This window comes from Urtica dioica, chromosome 9 (assembly GCF_054948205.1).
Source record: "Urtica dioica subsp. dioica isolate 48M chromosome 9, U.dioica_male_clone48M_v1_H2, whole genome shotgun sequence".
NCBI lineage: Eukaryota > Viridiplantae > Streptophyta > Magnoliopsida > Rosales > Urticaceae > Urtica > Urtica dioica.
In genome coordinates this window covers 23,163,413-23,184,135 of record NC_142764.1, presented here as the reverse complement: position 1 = coordinate 23,184,135, position 20,723 = coordinate 23,163,413, and the positions used below count along the sequence as shown (strand labels likewise).

Genomic DNA, 20,723 nt, shown 5'->3' with positions numbered 1-20,723 from the left:
GCCAAAATTTAGTTTATTATAGTTAATTGGTCACTATTTTTATCAACAATAATTAATTGACAATTTTATCCAATTAAGTCCCGCCATTGACAATTAATGCGAAAGTTATTTGGACAAAATTATTAGTTATTGTTAATACAACTAGTGGCTAGTTAACTATAATCAACGAAACAACTACTGATACACAAGAGAAGAATAATAAAAAGAATAATAGACAAGGTATGCAAGTGAGGGTATTTAAGTAACCTTAAACATTGCTTCTTATAGAAGTACCGTTGAATCCGCAGCACGCCACATGGCGTGTTGCGGTTTGTGCAGAAGGTTATAACTTTGCTTATATAAAAAGTGATGTTGAAAGTGTTTTGCACATTTGAAAGTTGTTCAAACTTCAAATTGCCATTCAGACATGACATTTTGTGGTTGGACCAACGCTTGGATAGAAGCGTCATGAATAAATATCTACAATGCTAGCTAGTAGAAATAAGTCTGCGAGAGTAATAAGGTAGTTTATTCGAATTTAACTGACACTTTTTTTTGTGAACAAAAGTATCGTCAAAGACATTTGTGCAGTAGTGAGTTGCGAGTTTGTTGCATGACTTAAGGCCTCTTGCAATATTGCTATGGGCCACGTGCTTGTATCACGCACTGTGGTATCATCTCATTATATCATATATAGCGAGATGATACCACAATGCGAAAGTGGTCCATAGTACTTACTTGATAGATATACAATTATGGACTTATTTGATACATATATAATCATGGACGTAGCCGGTTTGAGCTTATGGGGCTTGAAGCCCTTCCTCAAATATATATATTTTTTTTATATTTTTTGCTCATTTTTTAATTTTTTAATTTTTTAATTTTATTTTAAAAATTTGCAACTTAATCCCTCCTAAATTCTTTCTTACACTTTAACCCTCTTTTAATTTACATTCATGGTTCCGTCCCTGTATATAATATATGTATGAAAGTATCAACTGTAGGAAACTCACCCACACTAGATTCTTTTTGGCTTAGAACCGCTATAATGTCTATCTCTCTATGCTATACCTACTATAAATGATACGTTCTCACATACACTAGTCATTTAACACTGCCTTTAGCTGCGGAGTTCATTGTTCTTTGTTTATCATGGTTGAGCTCGATGATCGATTCATCAACAGATAAACTTAGTGTATGTTTATTTCACGTATGAAATAAATGTTCCAATAACGTTAGAAGAAAAGTATGAATTTCTATGTAAGATTTTACTAGATATTAAGTTGTCCCTTTTAAAAATAAAAATAAAAAATAGTTGCCCATAGGCTTTGGGATTCAGGAAAGCCTGTGGGGATTGACAATGCCTAATATGGAAACATGCACTTCCTCACCACAATTACTACATTTGAGTGAACACATTTTTTTTTTTTTTGTCTAAAATTCGGTACTAGGCAAGTAAGCATTTGTGAAACTTAAACCACAAATCTACCAGATTTTGCTTGTCTTCTTTTATATTTAAGTTTGGTTTTGTTACCTTAAAAATATAATAAAACAAATTCAAGTCTAGCTTCTAGACTCTAGAGCATACTGCCAGTAATACAAGTTCAATGCGTTTGACATGCGACTTATTAATATAAACCTTTTTTTTTTATTGTACAGGCTAAGAGGTGAAAAAATTCACATGGAATCACAACTCACTTAACAAATACGACTGACACCTGCATATAAAAATGCAATTATATGTCTTAAAAATGATGTAGATCTTATCACAAATTATATATATACACATATATTTTCCTCAACTTCAGTTGAATTTTGAACGTGTGATTTCCAATACTTTGGTCGTGAAACAACAAACATAGTCAACCATTCGCATTGAATTACAATAAAAATGCTATTAAACGCAATGAAATCGAGTAATCAGGTTAGTTGGGTCATGGAAGATTTTTCCGTTGTGGGGTTAGTGAGAACAATTAATTGAACCTCATAATTTCGGCAACGGTCTTTCTTCATTACCAAAAGCATCCATACCTTCTGATAAAAAATAATTAATAAATAAAAAAAAGCATCCATACCGCCATAAATTGGTCTTTTTTTTTTGTTAAGATTTTATTTTAGGCACAGTTGGTTAAGACTTCTTAGAGGGACTTTTTTTTAATCAATATTAATTCCATTAACCCCAAAAGCTACTAACGGTACCGAAAAACTGCTCCACGTAACACTAAAACATCACTAAACCGATCGACAAAATATAATAACGTCGAAGAACCATCAAAACCTAATCGCATGATTAAACATATTAAAAAGATCGAGTCATATCACTATCTCTCAAGTAGATAAGCTCTGACATAAATAATCGCTTGAACAACCACAAACCATAGAATGACTACCAATTCTCCAATAAGAGGAGACGAGCACCTCCTCAAACCCGGCATAGGCATATTAAGCGAGAGTTTGTGAGCGATAGTTGGAAATCTTGAGGCCAACAAACAATACAAAATCTTCTCTTTGAGTACTACACGCCTAATATCTCCATAAAAACTTTTATGGAAAATTACACTTGAGAGTAAACTATAATATCTCCAACTTTTCACGGACTTGTACCCGCAAAAAAATTATAATAAACTTGGGTAACCTAACTTGTCCCAAATCTTTCACGAACTTGTAACCGCAAGATTGTCCCTTTCACGAAGTCGAGATCGACGAAACCGGTATAAGAATTGAGGCTTCTTTTGTTTTAACCCGGAACTACCAACCAGAGCCACATAGATTCCACGACAAAAGTACGCACTAGTAAGCACATATAGGATGTCATGTTTTCTTTATCAATAATGAATACACAAAAATAAGTAAGAATCTCACCCACAGTCGAGGAGGAACGTTGACGGAGACCGCCATCGCAGCGGAGCACGTATAAAAAAGTAGAGATTATGGAGAGAGACGATAAAGTTTGAGGACATATGAAGGAATCAAAAGGAAACTTCGAGGCTCTCCTCGCGGGTCAAGCCACCGGCGGCGGCTTTCAGTACACAAGAGTGGAGTGGCCGACATGTTGAGTTGTAGAGCCTAGTTCACCAACAAGACTGGTCGACCTAGGGGAGAGGGTATTGTAAGAACGTTTACTCGATGAAATTTTGAGAATTTCAGCCTTGGGTTTGTTACACTGGTTTTTCTCCATATATACTTTGAGCGCTGATGTTCTTTGTAGAAGTGTTCATGTGACCCGTCAAACCAAACAACCTGAAGATACAAATTGAACCGTACTATTTATTAAACCGTACCATTAAAACTCGAAGAAGTTCGGGTTTTAACCAATCCAAGCCGCAAGTGTTTCGGGTTGGTTTGGTTTTTTATAGTCATGAGATTGAGTTGAATCAAACCAACCTGATGACGTTAATTCTTTAATTTTTTTAAATTGCAAATATTTTATATGAACCATTATTAAAAAAATATCATTAATAATATTACAATTAAATTAAACAATACTCATTATTATATTTTATTAATTGCAAATACATGAAGATTTGGTAATCAAAAGTATTGGTAATTTTATTTCAATATGTAATAGTTCTTAAGATTAGCAAAATTTTGATTTGATTTGACATAGAGTGTTAGATATAATATACATACATGATTTCATTCGAGTAATAAAGTCATGTGTCAAGAAAAATAATTCGGAAAAACCAGCTCAAACCAACTCGATTTTTTTTGTTTGGCTTGATTTTACCTTTCAATCGGATTGGTTTGAGTTTTAAAACTAAAAAAATTAATTGTAACAGTTCGAGTTGACAATACATGAGCTGGATTAATAGTGAAATTTTTAGTGAAAAAAATGTGGCTTTCGCGTTGAAAATGTATAAATCTATATATTATTTTATTCTTTGTGATTATAATCATTTTCTAATTAGGTCAAATTTAAAGCTCAAATCCAAAGTAACAAAACTTAAAATGGTCACCTATTCAAAATGAGTGAGCAAAGAATTGTTATCCTAAATAAACATCTTAAAAATCTCACATTTAAAACAGTATAGTAGAAGGGATAAGATTTGCAAGGTTTTAAATTGCTTCTCTATAGAATGTGATCATACTTAACATTGTACTGTATTGTCTTGGCAAAGTTAGCCATGCTGAGTTGTTTCGTTCCAAATGAAACCGGTAAAAGACTTTAACTTTAATTTATTTCTTGCTTCTTCTAAGTAGTGAAATTGCGTAATAACACAAAAAAGAAAAAAGAAAAAAGGGAAAAAAAAAAAAAAAAAGGTAAACACAACACCCATCCGCGTCTTGTGGTACACAAACTATACCTCCTAAGATTGCGCACTAATTCAGGCACACACAAAAAGTAAAGTCAATGGATAAAACAATAATCTTCAATATTCTCAGCCGTACGATCATTTCAAAGTTTCAAGAATAAAGTCATAAACCCAAAGTAGATGGTCATTTGTGGTAATTTAATTGATTCAGTGGGAGGGAGAGAAAGCCAATCCAATGCATCTAATTATAAATAGTCGTCACACTCTCATCACTTTATATCTTTGATTCCTTCATAAGAACTTTCTCTCACTCACGTGGTCTTTGTCCTCTACGAATTAAAAAAGGATTTCAAATCATAAACTATACATTTCAAATCATAAACTATACATTACATTTTATATTAAAGGATTCAAATTACACTCAAATCTGAATATTGATTGTTAGATAAAATCATGTGATGTATACTCTTCTGGTATAAGAATTGCAACCCTAATATTTACCCAAAGTAGTGTGTTTATTTTCTTCAATTTGCCATAAATTTACACACAATGTATTATTTTTGTACTGAGGTCTTATCCGTCTTTGTTCAAAGATTATTTTTATGTTTATTTTCGTATGTGTTATATCTTCCTAAAGCTTTTTTTTCTTATTAAGAGAAAAACAAACATTCTACATATTTTGGAAATAATTCAGAAAGCCATTAAATACATAATCCATAAGCACGTCAAGATAAATGCAAAGAGTATAGGTCCCGAAAACATAATTGATGGTAAAAAAAATATTTTAAAATTTAATTATCGAGTAGAACCGTCCATTCTCAAATGCTCACCATTCATAAATCTCGCAGTAAATTAATAAATAATACGTCTTTGATGGTCAACTAAACCGACGACTTTGTATCCAACTGTATGAATTACACTAATTGCAAACACGTCCCAGCACAGATGCTGTTTCACACGCTCTCTCTCTCTAGAAAGCAAACTGAGAGAGAGAGAGAGAGAGAGAGAGAGAGACTTATAGGACGAGGCTTTTCGCCGAGGCATAAAGGATATAGAAGCGCGCAGAGAAAGGTTTAAGCTGGTACAGACAATGGCGAGGTTTCTTCTTCCATGGCTCTTGGTTCTCTGCTTGGGTTTCACTTCAGTCTCAGCTCGAAGTGGTAAGCTCTTTTACTTTCCAACAATTTTGAGCTTTGATTCGTGAAAGCCTTGGCTTTTGGCTTTCGAAATCGGGAAACACAAATGAACCTGAAAAAGCACAATGCATTTTCGCCTTAATTTGTGATCCACAGTTTCTGGAATAGCAGAATTTGGGACTTGAATTCATTTTTCTCTTGAGGGTAACTATTTTGAGGAAGAAACAAATGGAACAGGTTGATTCCTATGACGCACTTAGAATCTCCTTTGAATTGGAATGAGGCTTAATGGACACTATTTAGATTTCACTGGCATTAGCATCTCATGAATTGATGATTTTTTTATTTATTTTTTTATTTTTTTCATTTTCTGGGTTCTTTTGTCTTTGTCTGAAAGTTGAAACCTTTGTGCTGTGTATGTTTATTCAGCCCCTTACGTACTGCGTATGAGCTGTGGAGCCCGGCAAAACGTGCGAACCGAGCCGACAAACACGCTGTGGTACAAGGACTTCGCGTACACGGGAGGAATCCCCTACAACGCCACCCCGCCGAGCTACATAACGCCTCCGCTGAAGACGCTCCGCTATTTCCCTCTCTCGTCGGGCCCGGAGAACTGCTACAACATCGTGAGGGTCCCGCGGGGCCGGTACTGGGTGAGGATATTCTTCGGGCTCGTGGCCCAGCGGAGCTCCGACAGCGAGCCTCTCTTCGACATCTCCGTCGAGGGCACCCAAATCGCGTCGCTGAAGTCCGGTTGGAGCAACGACGACGAGCAGGTATTCGCGGAGGCTCTCGTGTTTCTGACGGACGGGACGGCCACGATCTGCTTCCACAGCACCGGGCACGGCGACCCCGCGGTGCTCTCGCTCGAGATTCTCCAGGTCGACGACAAGGCCTACGGATGGGGCGAGGGAGCGATCTTGAGGACCGTCACGAGGAAGAATTGCGGGGAAGGGAAGTCGAAGCTCGACGTGGACTTCCATGGCGAGAAATGGGGCGGGGATCGGTTTTGGAACAAGCTTCAGAGTTTCGGGCAGGGCTCGGATCGCCCTCGGTCCGTCGAAACCGGGATCAAGCAAGCCTTGAAGCCGCCGAATTTCTATCCCCAGGCTATTTATAAGTCGGCGCTTGTGGGTACCGATACTCAGCCCGAGTTGGAGTACACCATGGACGTCGAGCCTAATAGAAACTACTCGGTTTGGTTGCATTTCGCGGAGCTCGAGACTTCGATCACTGGTATAGGGCAAAGGGTGTTCGACGTATTGATAAACGGCGACACCAAGTTCGGAGATGTTGATATTGTCAGAGCGACCGGAGATCGTTACACTGCTCTTGTACTCAACACGACCGTCGAGGTTAATGGGAGAATTTTGACGATAAATCTCCGGCCCAAAAAGGGTCATCCCATTATCAATGCAATTGAGGTGTTTGAGGTTATCATGTCCGAGTCTAAAACGCTTGTAGAGGAAGGTACGCTTCTACGCCAGTTCTGGCTAAGCATCCATAACTATGTCACCATTCGGTTTTGCGTTTTAATTTGCTTTTCGGCTTCTTCTCCGAGAGAGAAAGTAGCATGAGAGAGAGTTAGAAGCGATGATCATAACGCTCGGTATCTTTTTGTTCATCAGTTAGGGCTTTACAGGCACTGAAGAGATCACTGGGGCTCCCAGATCGACTGGGGTGGAACGGGGATCCGTGTGTTCCACCAGAACATCCATGGAGCGGAGCAGATTGTCAATATGACAAAACTACCAAGAAATGGGTCATTGATGGACTGTAATTTTCTTGACATTCTAGTCACCTCTCAATGATAACATTTTACGTACTTAGCTTAAAGCTTTGGTTGAATCATTAATTTTGGTTCTATCATGTTAGCCAATACATTTTTCCCATTTCCATGTCAATGTTTTTGAATAATTAAATCTGTTTTTCCCTGGCCCAGCGGACTTGATAACCAAGGTCTTAAAGGTTTGCTTCCGAGTGAAATATCCAAGCTTCGTCACCTTCAAAGCATGTAAGTTCAATTCTTCATCTTTCTGATATTACAAGGCACAATATGAAACCCCATGCGCTCTAGGATTTCTGAGTAACGACTCATAAATGAATGGCACGGATTGAATCCCGAATATAACCTATCGAGAGCAGGGCTTTTTGAAAATTTCTGATTTCATTAACGCAGGCCTTCTCTACTCTGCTCGTTCTTATTCTATGTTTACCCCGGATTTGTGATTTTACAGTAACTTGAGTGGAAACAGCATTCGTGGAGTCATTCCGTCATCCCTTGGAGAAGTAACAAGCTTGGAAATCTTGTAAGACACTTAGCAAATAAAGGCTTTTTTTTTTTTTTGCTATCAAGCACGAAGCTACGTTGTGCTTTAGCCCCTATTTTTTTTTTTTTTTTAGACATTAAAATCACACTATAATTTTCACAATAGAAACACAACCTTTGAAAATCTTTAAATAAATGGATTCTTAAGCCACTAGGTATAAACATAATCTCAAAGGTGTATTGTCTAGGATATAATGTGAATTTTTTTTTCCCTTAATTTTTCATCTTATTTATATATTTTAAGTCGAGTCTTTAACGATCATGTCAGTAAAATATTTATCAAATATACAACATTTTAAATTTATATTTATCCCCCTAAAGAAATTTTCTAGCTTTGTCCCTGCTTGTTATAGTTGATTGTTTATTGCTTTAATATTAGCCGTCTTATGTTTGGTGATTTGCTAAATAGCCGTAGTTTATAAAGTTCGAGAATAATAGCCATGATTCATTAATAGAGGAAGGGAGATGACTAATAAACCCTTTTATTTCTGAAGAAAAAAAAACGTATTTAAATTCAAAATTATGATTCAAAAGATAGCATAATTTATTACTCACCAGTTAAGAGATTTGTGGAATAAATAATAAATATTGATTGACTAACAAAATAGGAAAAAGAATCAAGCACAGTATTGGAAACCCAGATCCTGCCTACAACTTTTACTCTAAAAAAAATTGAAAAATTTCAAATAATAAGCTAAGAGTTTTTTACACGACTTTTTTTTTTTTTTTTAATCTATTTGTACATGAAGTGAGAGAGTACACGTCATAAATATAATTAACAGAAACGTTTGTTAAATACAGAATTCTGTTTATAAAAAAAAAAACAGTATTTTATAAACTGAAGTCTGTTTTATACTGTGTTTGTAAAAAAATGAAGTCGATTTATAAAAAAAATATAACTTCATAATCCATAGTTAAATCATAAAAAACGATGTCTGTTCATAAAAAGAATAAATGACCAAACGATTTTACAAATTGTTTATAACCAACAAAACATACAGACCATTTACAAACAAAAAAAATAACATCAGAATCGCATTTATTTTACAAGCTAATAATACTTGTACATAAAAAAAAATATAAAAAAAACTACGAAAAAAAGCGTCTGAAGTTTAAGAAAATAACATCACATATTTTGAATCAGTATTAAATTAGGAAGTCTTAGTTGAAAAAGATAGCGTGGGATAACTAGTAGCTAAAATAAGGAAATAAATTAATTAGTAATAAAACTTAAAAAAAAAAAAAAAAAAACTGACCAATCTAAGAAAATAACCTCACGTTAATTTGAATTAGCAGCTTTAAATTTGGAAGTTGTTAGCCTTATTAAAAATTAACGACAAAATAAATTGTCAGCTCTATTAAATTTTCCGGAAAAAACAGATGATTAATTAGTTTTCAAATACAAAAACAAATAATTAATAAAGGATAGAATAGTAAATTGAAAAGAAAAAAAATGCCTAAAATAGTGAGAATGGCTAGTCATTTAAATAAAATGAAGCCTTGGCTATTTCTTAATTGTGGCCTAGATCGAATAATTTCTCGTAATCGTCCATGCATTTACTATGTAGCTGATGAACTTATTTTACGGCAGAGTTATCAATATCCAGACTTATTATACAAATTAATGTGATCTTATTGTGGATAGAAGCTTGTCACTACTAAAAAGAAAAATGTCTTCTATTGCAATGAATAAATAATGTGAGTTTGTGAGTGAACTGTTTTGGTACCTACTTATTTTTTCTTCTGTCATTATCACATAGATCAGTAAGTGTAAAAGATGTCTTAATCCACTGTCCGAAACTTTCCACGTTATTTTTTCCTTCCTTAAAAGTTAGTGATATTTATAATGAATGTTTAATTTGCAGAGACCTCTCCTACAACTCATTTAATGGATCAATTCCCGAAAGCCTCGGACAGTTGACAGCACTAAAGAGATTGTAAGATGATCAATATACAGCGTGTTATATTAAACGCTGAAATCAGTGCTAAAAAGAAATCCTCTTGTGCTAAACTTGCCTTGCTCATTATGCAGTAATCTAAACAGTAATTCTCTCTCCGGGAAAGTCCCAGCTGGACTTGGTGGAAGGCTTCTACACCGTGCTAGCTTCAAGTACGTATTTAACGATTGTAATTTCAATTCAAAACCGGTACTAGTAGCTCCATATATAATATGCTATCTCTCTCTCATAAGTAAGGGAAAATTGCTTATATATCCCATATATAATTTGCTCATTAGGCCACACCACAAACCACTTCATATATATGATCTTTTCATAAGTTGTTTTTGTTGATTTTTTATCAAACAAATGGAAATAAACCCAAATTAATTTTTGTATTTTTTTCCATTTGTTATAAGAAAATCAATAAAAATAAGTGATGAAAAAATCGCCAGGCAAAGAATTTGACACAAATATGAAAACAAGGTTTTTTTAGTAATAAATCGGTAACTGATAGCAGGTTTGTAATAAGGTGTAAAATCGAGGGGAGGTTTGTGACATTAAGAGGTCAAAACTCAAAACTAGGGGATATGTATATCCTTTTTTCCTATTAACTAATTCAATACATTTGTGCAGTTTCACGGACAACCATGGTCTTTGTGGAATACCGGGGCTTCCTTCATGCGGACCCCACCTCACAGCCGGTGCTAAGGTTGGCGTTGGGTTGGGTACGCTTTTGCTGTTCCTTCTCATCATCGTTTTCTCGGTATGTTGCTATAAAAGACGACAGAATATCCTCCGGGCCCAACAAATTGCCGGTAAGCCAACGGGCCGTATCAGAATAATGCGAAACTCCTCGGAAGAATGAGTGATCATACCTTATTTATTTGTTTTTATTTTGCAGCAAGAGATGCTCCGTATGCAAAGGCGAGAACTAATTTATCGCGTGACATCCAAATGGCCAGACATCATAATCACGGGAGTTCCCGAACCGCTGCTGAAAATGGTCCTATCTTGCTATCGTGATCCAGCGAAAAAAAATATAAGAAAGATTTGCAAAAAAAGCCCTATCATCCCCTTGGTGGTGGTTGGGTTCCCAGGTCTCAGATATTTATTTCAGGAATTAGGAGCAGAGTTCTGGTGGAACACATTCCTTTACATTGATATGTTAAACGATCAATAGTTAGCTCAGTCAAAATTAGCAGGCTTCTTTAGTGTCGGTCCCCAACCCTATATATATACACCATGTACATTTCTCTAGTTCATTTATTAATTTTTGTGGTACCAAAAGAAAAGAGCTTGTAACAGATGAGAAAAAGAAAAGAGGTCTCGCGACCTTCATCTATATTACTCAAGTTCAGCTTTGGAAAAGTTTTTTTTTTTTGTGTTTCGATGTATAGAAATTTAGAGAGAGAATGATTTTCTTCTTATTGTATTTCATGAGAGGTTAGAGCTTCTTTTTATACAAGAGGAGATTGAATAAACAGGTATATCTTTACACGGAAATAATAAAGGCAATCTAGGAAATATACAAAGCATGAGAAATAGAGATAGTGCAACATTCAACAGAAAGTCTTGAGACTCATGAACTTCCTTTTTCCACACAATGTTGTTCTTTTCGATTTCATGTGGCGAGTTTGTACTAAACTCTAGGCACCACTTTTACGAAAAAGTTATTGGTTTTCTGAGCTAGTCATCCTTTTCGCTGGAAGCGGGTATTCGGTCATACGTAACGAGCAAAATAGAAAAATGTATTGTAGGGGCGAGTGTTTCTCCCATGTGCGTGACGTGAGAGAATGTTGGACTTGAAATTAAGATGGTGGAAGCCCATGAGAAGACGTGATATGTAAAATGTATGAGAGAGAGAGAGAGAGAGAGAGAGAGAATTTGGTCGGTATCTATTCATAGGTATCTTTAGACTCGAAATTACATATGTGAACCACGAGTCCAAGTTCTTTTTGGTGGAACATTCTGCACAAATAGTATGTTCACAATGTAGACAAAATTTAATTGGACGTGTAATTTAAGGAATTGTTATGAGGCAGGTATCGAAGTCACGACGATGGCCATAGTCGAAAGTGATCTAAAAACTGAAGTGATCCTAAACTTCAATGTCATATCTTCTGGTTCTTCTATTCATTTGTTCATAGCCAAACATATGTTTAAGTACTTATGTTTTGGTAGTTACAAATTTGATCGGTGGAGAATGAGATCCACATATTTGAAATCACACTTTCCTAAAAGATAGTAACTTAATAGTTGAAGCCATAATTGTTTGATTGTTGACACTTTCGTAATAACCACATTGATAATTTGAAACTCGGGGCTGATATGTAACTCAAATGGTATAACGGTAATGTACACCCTTCATGTCACGAGGAAACCTAACAAATCAATGACCGCGTAAGCAGGGACGAAGCTAGGAATTCGAGTTAGGGGGGGCTAATATGCGAAAGAAAAAAAAAAGGTGAGGGAGAGCTAATTTGTAAATATTTGGGGTAAATTAAAAAAAAATTAAAACTGTGAAAAAAGTGCAATTTTTTTTTTGGGAGGGGAGAGAGAGGCTATAGAACCATTTGAGCACTATGTGGATTCGTGCCTGCGCGTAAGGCTATATCAATGGACACTCTAGAAAACGGGTAAATAAGATTCTAATAATATCGAGAGATCAATTCTGGTTATTAATGCAATAACCACATGTTTTGATAATTTGAAAGAAAGGAGAACATTGTGTCTCTCTGATTCATCTTTATCTAAGCTTGAGTTATGTCGATAGTCTCCAAGTAAACTCTATAAAGATGGATTGGAATACTCCGTGATTATAATTGCCTAGTCACATTGAGTTTGCAGCACGTTTCAAAATCGTAAAAAGAGTTTTGACCAAAAAATTATTAAATTTTTAAATAACAAAAATAAAAAATAATAATTCGTTCTATTTTATTCTAAGGATAAGAATAATAATAAAACAAAAATAATGTGGTTAATAAAATATGTATTTGATTTTTTCTAGATTTCAGATTCTAAAAAAAAAACATCGCAGCGATAAGTTTAGGAAGACGACGTCGTCAAGAAGAAGATCCATGCAAGTGTTACGGTATTTTTTTAAGACTAGTTAGATAATTGAATAGAATAAATTACAGTTTGTAGTTATATGATTCTTTTCCGAACTTAATAATATAATTAGATCATGATATTAATATTAATGGGAGGCTTGGACGCGCTTGAGTTTGTCAAGCCGATGATTTTTCTGTGAGCAGTGTCGGAAAACTATGTGTTAAGCCTTTGCACTGCGTGTTGCTTTTAAGTTTAACATCATCTTTGAATGATTTTCCTTGTTGTTTCTCTGCGAAGTTAGCTCTTACTGTATCATAGATCAATGTTGTAACTTTTAGCGTGTAGACGAAAAATCATGTTCCTCTTTTATGCCCAACAAGTAATAAAACTGCGCTAGCTAGTAAGATCAAATGCAAATTTCATCCCATCATATAGTTTTTTGCTCCTGCATTAGCTAATTTTATTGGATTATATATATATATATATATATATATATATATATATATATATATATATGTATGTTAGGCAAGTTTCCTTTTTTACATTGTATCAAAATTCTTTTTTCAAAAAATAAAAGTAACCCTCCATGTACAATTACAAAGATGCATATGACGTATATTGCATTATATATATAATTAATTTTATTTTGAATTTGTAGTATTAAAATACATAATGTAAACGTGAATCCTAGGATGTTGTTAAGATATCAACAAACGACACTTCATTATCTCAGGATGTCGTCTGTTGATAAGTGATACAAATGCTTCTCACCGGTCTATTTTGAGGTGGCACTGACCAACACATAAAAGGATATACCATATAATATCATGTTACCATTATTTGCATTTAAAAGACTGTGACAGTTCATGAACAATTCATTCTTTTGTAATGTTTACGATGTATATTTTTCATTTGTTCTTTGTAACCCTAATTCATCACCCTTGTGACTATAAAAAGGGATGATCAATAAAATATAATACTGAGCTGCTTTACATACTTTTCCCCTTTTCTTCTATGGTATCAGAGCTGCAACAACTCCAGAAATAGCAAAGCCACGTCTCAATTAAAACAAGAATGACCTTGAGATTCTAAACCTTGGCCTACAAAACCCAGAAATAGCCATCCATTTACGACAAATAGCTATCCATTTACAATCAGTAATCAACCCTGGAGGCAGCAAGTCACTGCAGCTGTCAGGGGACATGGGCTCACCAGCTTCTTGACCGGAACAAACACCACACCACCTCGAAAACACTAAGCAATCTCCCAAACTCAGCTTTTTATTTCTAGAAACGCCAAGACCAGCTTTTGGTCTTTTTGGCTCATTGCTTCGGTTAGTGAGGCTGTTACCACTGTTGGCCTTAACACCTCCTATGAAGTTTGGACAGCTCTTGAGCAAGCTTTTGCTGGAGCTGAAAGTTCAAACCATGAAAAAAGGGTTCCATGAGTATGCGTGATTATTTGACAAAAATGAAGTCATGCATGGATTTCTTGGCCTCTGCATGTCATAAACTAAAAGAGGAAGATCAGGTCTTACATATTCTGGCAGGCTTGGGCAGCGAGTATGACCCTGTTGTGGTATCTATCACCACCAGATCTGAGTCATTCACCACCAACGACACCAGAGCTCTACTCTTGATCTTTGAAGATAGGTTGGACAGGAACTCATCCTCAAGTCAAGATACTTCACTACCACGTGTGAACTTCGCCCCTCAGAGAAGCTCCACCTCTACACGTCCCTCTTAAACTTACCAAGCAAACAACAACAACAACGTTCACAAAGACTTCAACAACATAACTCTTAGTCTACGTCGAAGACATAATCATTACCGAAAGTAATGACAAGGAAGTCCAGCTTCTCATTTAGCTACTGAATCATGTCTTCACGCTTAAAGATTTAGGATCTCAACTATTTCTTGGGTGTAGAAGTATGGGTTGTTTCTTCAAAAAGCTGTAAAAAGAATCTTGAGATACCTTAGAGGAACCTTACACTATGGGTTGTTTCTTCAAAAAGCTCCATTGCTCACGCTCATTGGCTTCTCTGACTCCGATTGGGCCACATATATTGATGATAGGAGTGCGACTAGAAGGATGTGTGTTTATCTTCAGAAAAATTTAGTCACTTGATTTTCAAAGAAGTAACCTACCGTTTTCAGGTCATCACCGGAGGCAGAGTATATATAGAAGCTTGGCTACCACTATATGGCGGAGATTTCGTGGTTTAATTCACTTCTGCGAGAGCTGAGCATCGAGGTTACTCAAAGCCCCATATCATTTGGTGCGGCAATCTTAGCACAGTCTTTCTCTCAGCTAATCCATTCAAAATGCTCGAACAACGCATATGGAATTAGATCTCTTTTTCACATGAGAAAAGGTTCTAGAGAAGTCTCTTCAAGTCAGGCACCTTCCCAGTCAAGATCAGATCGCCGATATACTCATGAAGCCGCTCTCTCACAACTTCCTCAGCAATCTGCGAAACAAGTTTGGTGTGTTGCCATGAGGACATCTCGAAGCAAGAGGGAGTGTTAAGATATCAACAAAGAACACTTCATTACCTCAAGATGTCCTCTGTTGATAAACAACACAAATTCTTCTCACCAGTCTATCGTGAGGTGGCATTGACCAGCACATAAAAGGATATAACCCATAATATTTGGTTACCGTTAATTACTTGCTATGCAATTCACCAAGGACAAATTTCTGGACTACACAAGTACAATGACAGCTCATTAACAACTAATTATTTTGTAAAGTTTATTATGTATTTTTTTCATTGGTTCTTTGTAACCCTAATTCATCACCCTTGTGACTATAAAAGGGGATAATCAATCAAATATAGTATTGAGTTGTTCTATGTAATCGAAATATTTTGTTTACGTGTTTGGAATATTTGTAAGTGTAAGTCTATTTATTTATTGAAATATTTAAGTTTCTATTGCTAATAAATCATGTCATTAATTGATCATATTTAAAATATATATTAGATATTATTAGCTGTAATAATTGTATCTTAATAGTAATACTTATGATATATATTGTATCTTAATAGTAATTCTTACTTATGATATATAATATATATATATATATATATATATATATATCTATATATTAACATATGAACTTTTTTTTTCTTTGAATACTTTTTGGTCATTTTGCGGTTTTTTATTGTAGTAACAGTTAATCACCGGTACTGTTACAATTTTCTCTTGAATACTGGCAAAACGTATCTGCAGTACGTGATTTATCAGTAAGTACGGTTGAAGTTGCGGGGTGGTAGCAATAAGCGATAACTCAAATACGTGGTAACTTAACTTTTAGTTGTAGAGTAGGTCGTGAATATAAGTTACATATAACAAATTAACAAGTAATAGAATCCTCCATTTTACCTTTATCATTTTGTTTGGTTATTTTTCTGGTCCATTTTGAGATCACGATGATCTTTTATTAATTTGGTTATTTGATCACTTTTCATGGCCATTTCAACAATAACATCCCTAAAGTTGGTATATATATTTCTATAAAAGGGGGGGGGGGGGGAGAAAGACCGGCAGTGTCAAACTAAATAGGAAATTGCATTGCAAAGAAACAACATGGATTCCTTTACAAGATGCATCTCATTTGCTACCAATTTCATAACATTTTCTCACTTTCTACCAAAAGGCTAATTAGACCCAAAATGCCACTATCACATGTGTAAAAAGTCAAGTTTTCCCTTCACTATTATTTTCTTAACAATTCCACAACAAACTTTTAAGACAACATATATTAGGTCTCATACCTCATTTCTCTTTCTGATTCTCTACGGTCACTTTCTCTCTCCTCCATCGTCCATCTATTCTCTCTCTCTCTCTCTCTCTCTCTTGCTCTCTCTCTTGTCCAGATCTTCTCTCTCTCTCTCTCTCTCTCTTGTCCAGATCTTCTCTCTCTCTCTCTCTCTCTCTCTCTCTCTCTCTCTCTCTCTCTCTCTCTCTCTCTCTCTCTCTCTCTCTATCATCTCGTCTAAGCTCAGAAAACTCGTGAACACAGCACAGAAAAGTCGTCGGGGGAGCTCAGTTATCGTAGGAGGAGCGTTCCGAATCTCAACCCAAAAAAATAGAAGTTGCAATCCACGAAATAAAGCCGTAGGATCATTGTTTTTTCATTTTCCGGGTATATAAAAGCTCTGTGTCTTCAAATAATGAAATTTTGGTTGTGTAAAATGTTGGGTTTGTTATGGATATGTTATGTGATTTTTGAAAATGACGTTCATTATTTGTTGACATCTATGTCAACAATGTTGACATCTAAAGTCAACAAATATTAACTCTGTTGACTTTTTTGTACGCAATGATGGCGGATATTTATTTATTATTCATGCACAGTGGAACTTGGGTTGAACCTGGTCGGTATCACGAGAAATGATCTTTCGGAATCGTGGTGCCGTACGACGTCAACTTTGCTAGTTTGATGCAAATCATTTACACGAACTTACGTAAATCATCATCCGCTCGTACTGTTGTAGAGACGAAATGGGTGAGTTTTAGTCGACGGTTTCACGGTGGTTACATGCAATTACAGAGAGAGAGAGAGAGAGAGAGAGAGAAAGAAAGAAGTCCGACGGTTTTGAGAGCGATTTTGATGTGAGAGAGAGGGAAAAATTGATGAGAAAAAAGAGGGAAATGAATTAGGAATTGAGGAATTCTTATGTATTTATTTATTTATCTCTTTATTTCTCTCATAAATCGGCAAACAAGAAAGTGGAGATACAATTGTTAAGACAATAATAGTGAAGGACAAACTTGACTTTTTACACATGGGTGGGTGGCATTTTGGGCCAAATTAGCCTTTTGGTGGAAAATGGAAAAATGTTATGAAATTGGTGATAAATGAGGCAATTTCTCATTTAAAAAAAAAACATTAGAAAAGAGAACAATAAACTCCAAAAGAAAGAAAAAGGAAAATGTGTGTATGGAAAAGGAAGACGAAAATGGTGGGTCATCTAGCAATTTCAATTTCAAGGTTGTCCATGCGTACGTAGCTTTAGGTATTCAAGCTAGAGCCAAATGAGCTGTGAATATTTACTTATTCAGTTAAGTCTTATCTCACTTTTTTCCTTTTTATTTTTTAATTTGTAGTTTTTTAGCGTTAAAATTGTTAGATCTTTTGTGGCATGAGCTTATTTGGAAAAACAAGTGATCATAACAGTTGTTCAAGTCAAAGCTACAAGAAGTTGTTCGAGCGAGTTAAAGACCCGAGTTACTTTAATTATTTTTCTCCCGCGCGAATAGAACTAATTTAGCTTTTAGTTTCGACTCTTATGGCATATAAGTATCAGATATTCTATTATATTATGACTTATCAAAATTCGCAGAAGATTAGAAATTGATCCAATAAAATCCATCGTTTAGCCACGGCTTAGCTCAGGACTCCACTACTCGTCGTATTTGGTTCGGTATTTGCTACCGCGCATGAATTTCTGAGTCATGATGATATTACTGTAGAAAGTCTTTATCAGAATATTTTTGCCTCTCATTTCGGGCAATTAGCAATAATTTTTTTGTGTACTTCCGAAAATGTATCTCATGTAGCTTGGCAAGGAAACTTTGAAACGTGGGTACATGACCCTTTACATGTAAGGCTTATTGCTCATGCAATTTGGGATCCTCATTTTGGCCAACCGGCTATGGAAGCCTTTACTCGGGGGGGAGGGGGGGGGGGGGGGTGCTCTTGGAATTCGATCATTACTTTTCTGTTTGGTCAATTAACCTGGAACTTGTTATTAGCTAATCTTGTGAAAAAAAAATTAATTATTTTTGAAATGTGAAAAAAAAAATCATATTACACCCTTATCATCACGTCAAATGATGGAAAACTACTAATTACATTTCCTGTAATAGTTTCGGGTCAAAATCTCTCTCATGTGAGGGAACATAGGTTTGCCCTACCACTATGAAACCATGAAACTCTCTCTATCACTTCCGAAAGGCCGTCAAAAATCAAAGCATGTTTATCATTTTGCTCCCACCTAATTAACTGTAACATTTTTTAATAGTAAATGTGATTTAAAAGAAAATGGAGAATTGAAAGCGACCCACAGCCGGCACATGAATAGTACTTTGGTCACTCAAGTCAAGAAACCGAAGTTGACATCTCCCAAACAAATCACGGCTTATCCGATACTCATATAATCTCCAACCATATCTCTATCTATGAGACCCACTCGGCTCCTCATTATTCCTCGACACGTATAATTAAAATAATAAATCATATGAATTGAAAGATTGCTGGATATTCTCAATAAATCTCTCTCTCTCTCTCTTTTTCTCGTTATAAGTTATAACTTATACGTGTTACGTTAAAAAAAATGCAAATTGATTAATCAGCTCTGCGTGAAGGGCACGCGCGGGAGTGAGAGAATGGGTCTACAAAAAGTGAAAACCCGCTATTTTAAAAGCCGGGACAGGTTTTCGCTGTCCCTAAATGCCATTATAGTAATATACGTATACCCACACGCTTGCTTCACAGTCCACGACATCGCCCACTCTCGAACCACCGGCGCGTGTTAACACCGACGCAAAACAACGGTTTTCCTGGCGGTCGTCGTTTGACGATATGCACTCGCAAGTTCGAAGATCTTTCAGCGATGGATAAAAGAACATAAAATAACAAAGATAACAGCCAAAAAGAAGATCATAACATGAAAGGATTTACATACATTACACAAACAAAGTAACAACTAATAACACCAACCTCTCCATCATCGTCTCTCACTCACTCACTCAGACTCAAGAGCCTCTCTACTTTCTTAAAAATCAGATATACATACATACTGATCATATTCATTGGCAAAGAAGAAAAAGAAAAAGTTGACTAATAAAATGGATGAACTAAAACCCTAAGAGAGAGAAACAGACAGCGGTGGCGAGTTCAGAGTTCAGAGCCATAATGGCGGCGGCTCGTTGAGGTCGATGGGACAGCCACGGCGGACAAGTCCGAGGTAAGTCGCCGTGGCGGAGGACTCCATCTGGCCGACGGCGGAGGAGGAGGAGGCTTGCGGCGGAGGATCGTTCAGGCGGAGGAAGTCACCGATGACGAGGCGGCCGGAGGGAGAATTCCAGTGCCGGAGCGGCGCGACGGCGGAGGAGGAAATCGGAAGGTTGAGATCGAGAGAGAGTCCGGCGGAGGAGGAGATCGGAGGAGGGAAGTTGGTCTTGGCCTTGGCGCCGCGGAGGGACCTCGCCGCGCCGTCATAGGCCAGCGCGGCTTCTTCGGGAGTGTCGAACGTTCCGAGCCAGACACGTGTCTTCTTCCAGGGGTCTCTGATCTCCGCCGCGTAACGACCCCACGGCCGCTTTCTCACTCCCCGGTAGTGTCCTTCTCTGCTCACCGAACCCATTTCTCTCTCAACACTTTCTCTCTCTACGAAAAAAGAGGGTCCCACCGAGTCACCCGTAATCGTCGGCTTAGACGGCACGGGCGTGGGGGTTCTTTTTATATGAACATGGAGAGATAAGGAGCGTTGGATCTGGGCGGGCTTGATCGGACGGTGGACGAGGGTTGTACACGTGGGATAAACTCCAGCGGAAACAGAGCCGCCGCCTGATAAGACGTGTGCTCAGATATTGGGTATTAATTTAGTCGAAATAAAAAGGAAAGAGGGAAATTAATAAACTTGACTACTCTCCGCGCCGTTTGGGTGACGTCAGCCCTATTGGCTCTCCTGATTTATGACGTGGATTACGTGTAATAATTAGTTTTATTACAGTGATGTATGAATGGTGGTTTGTTGTGTCTCTACTCTCTAGGAAGAAGAAAATAAATTTGTTTTACTAATAAACAAGCATTTAATGACGTGAATGATGAAGTGAAATGCCTTGATTAACGAGGCACAGGCTTTTTCTTTGGGTTGATTTTTAAGGTAATAAATTTGTTGTATTCAACAATTTAAATGCCAGTTTAACATATTTTTCTGTGGACTAGAGAAATACGGCGAATAAAAATATCCGTGTTTATGTGAGGGTGTTAGAAAGTGGAAGCGGGTGGGTAAGGACAC

General features: G+C 36.4%; 2 protein-coding genes across 2 annotated transcripts; one reads left to right on the top strand and one right to left on the bottom strand.

The window, feature by feature from the left end:
• Window positions 1–5,131: 5,131 nt before the first annotated feature.
• On the top strand, window positions 5,132–11,016 carry RLP4 (receptor like protein 4). Its single transcript, XM_089625865.1, has 9 exons — window positions 5,132–5,395; window positions 5,801–6,841; window positions 7,000–7,147; window positions 7,314–7,385; window positions 7,609–7,680; window positions 9,566–9,637; window positions 9,733–9,810; window positions 10,274–10,455; window positions 10,542–11,016. The coding sequence occupies exons 1-9, from the start codon at window positions 5,326–5,328 to the stop codon at window positions 10,661–10,663; spliced, it is 1,857 nt and encodes a 618-aa protein (XP_089481991.1). The 5' UTR covers window positions 5,132–5,325; the 3' UTR covers window positions 10,664–11,016.
• An 8,326-nt stretch (window positions 11,017–19,342) lies between these two features.
• On the bottom strand, window positions 19,343–20,498 carry ERF12 (ERF domain protein 12). Its single transcript, XM_089627226.1, has one exon. The coding sequence runs from the start codon at window positions 20,064–20,066 to the stop codon at window positions 19,605–19,607; it is 462 nt and encodes a 153-aa protein (XP_089483352.1). The 5' UTR covers window positions 20,067–20,498; the 3' UTR covers window positions 19,343–19,604.
• Window positions 20,499–20,723: the final 225 nt, after the last annotated feature.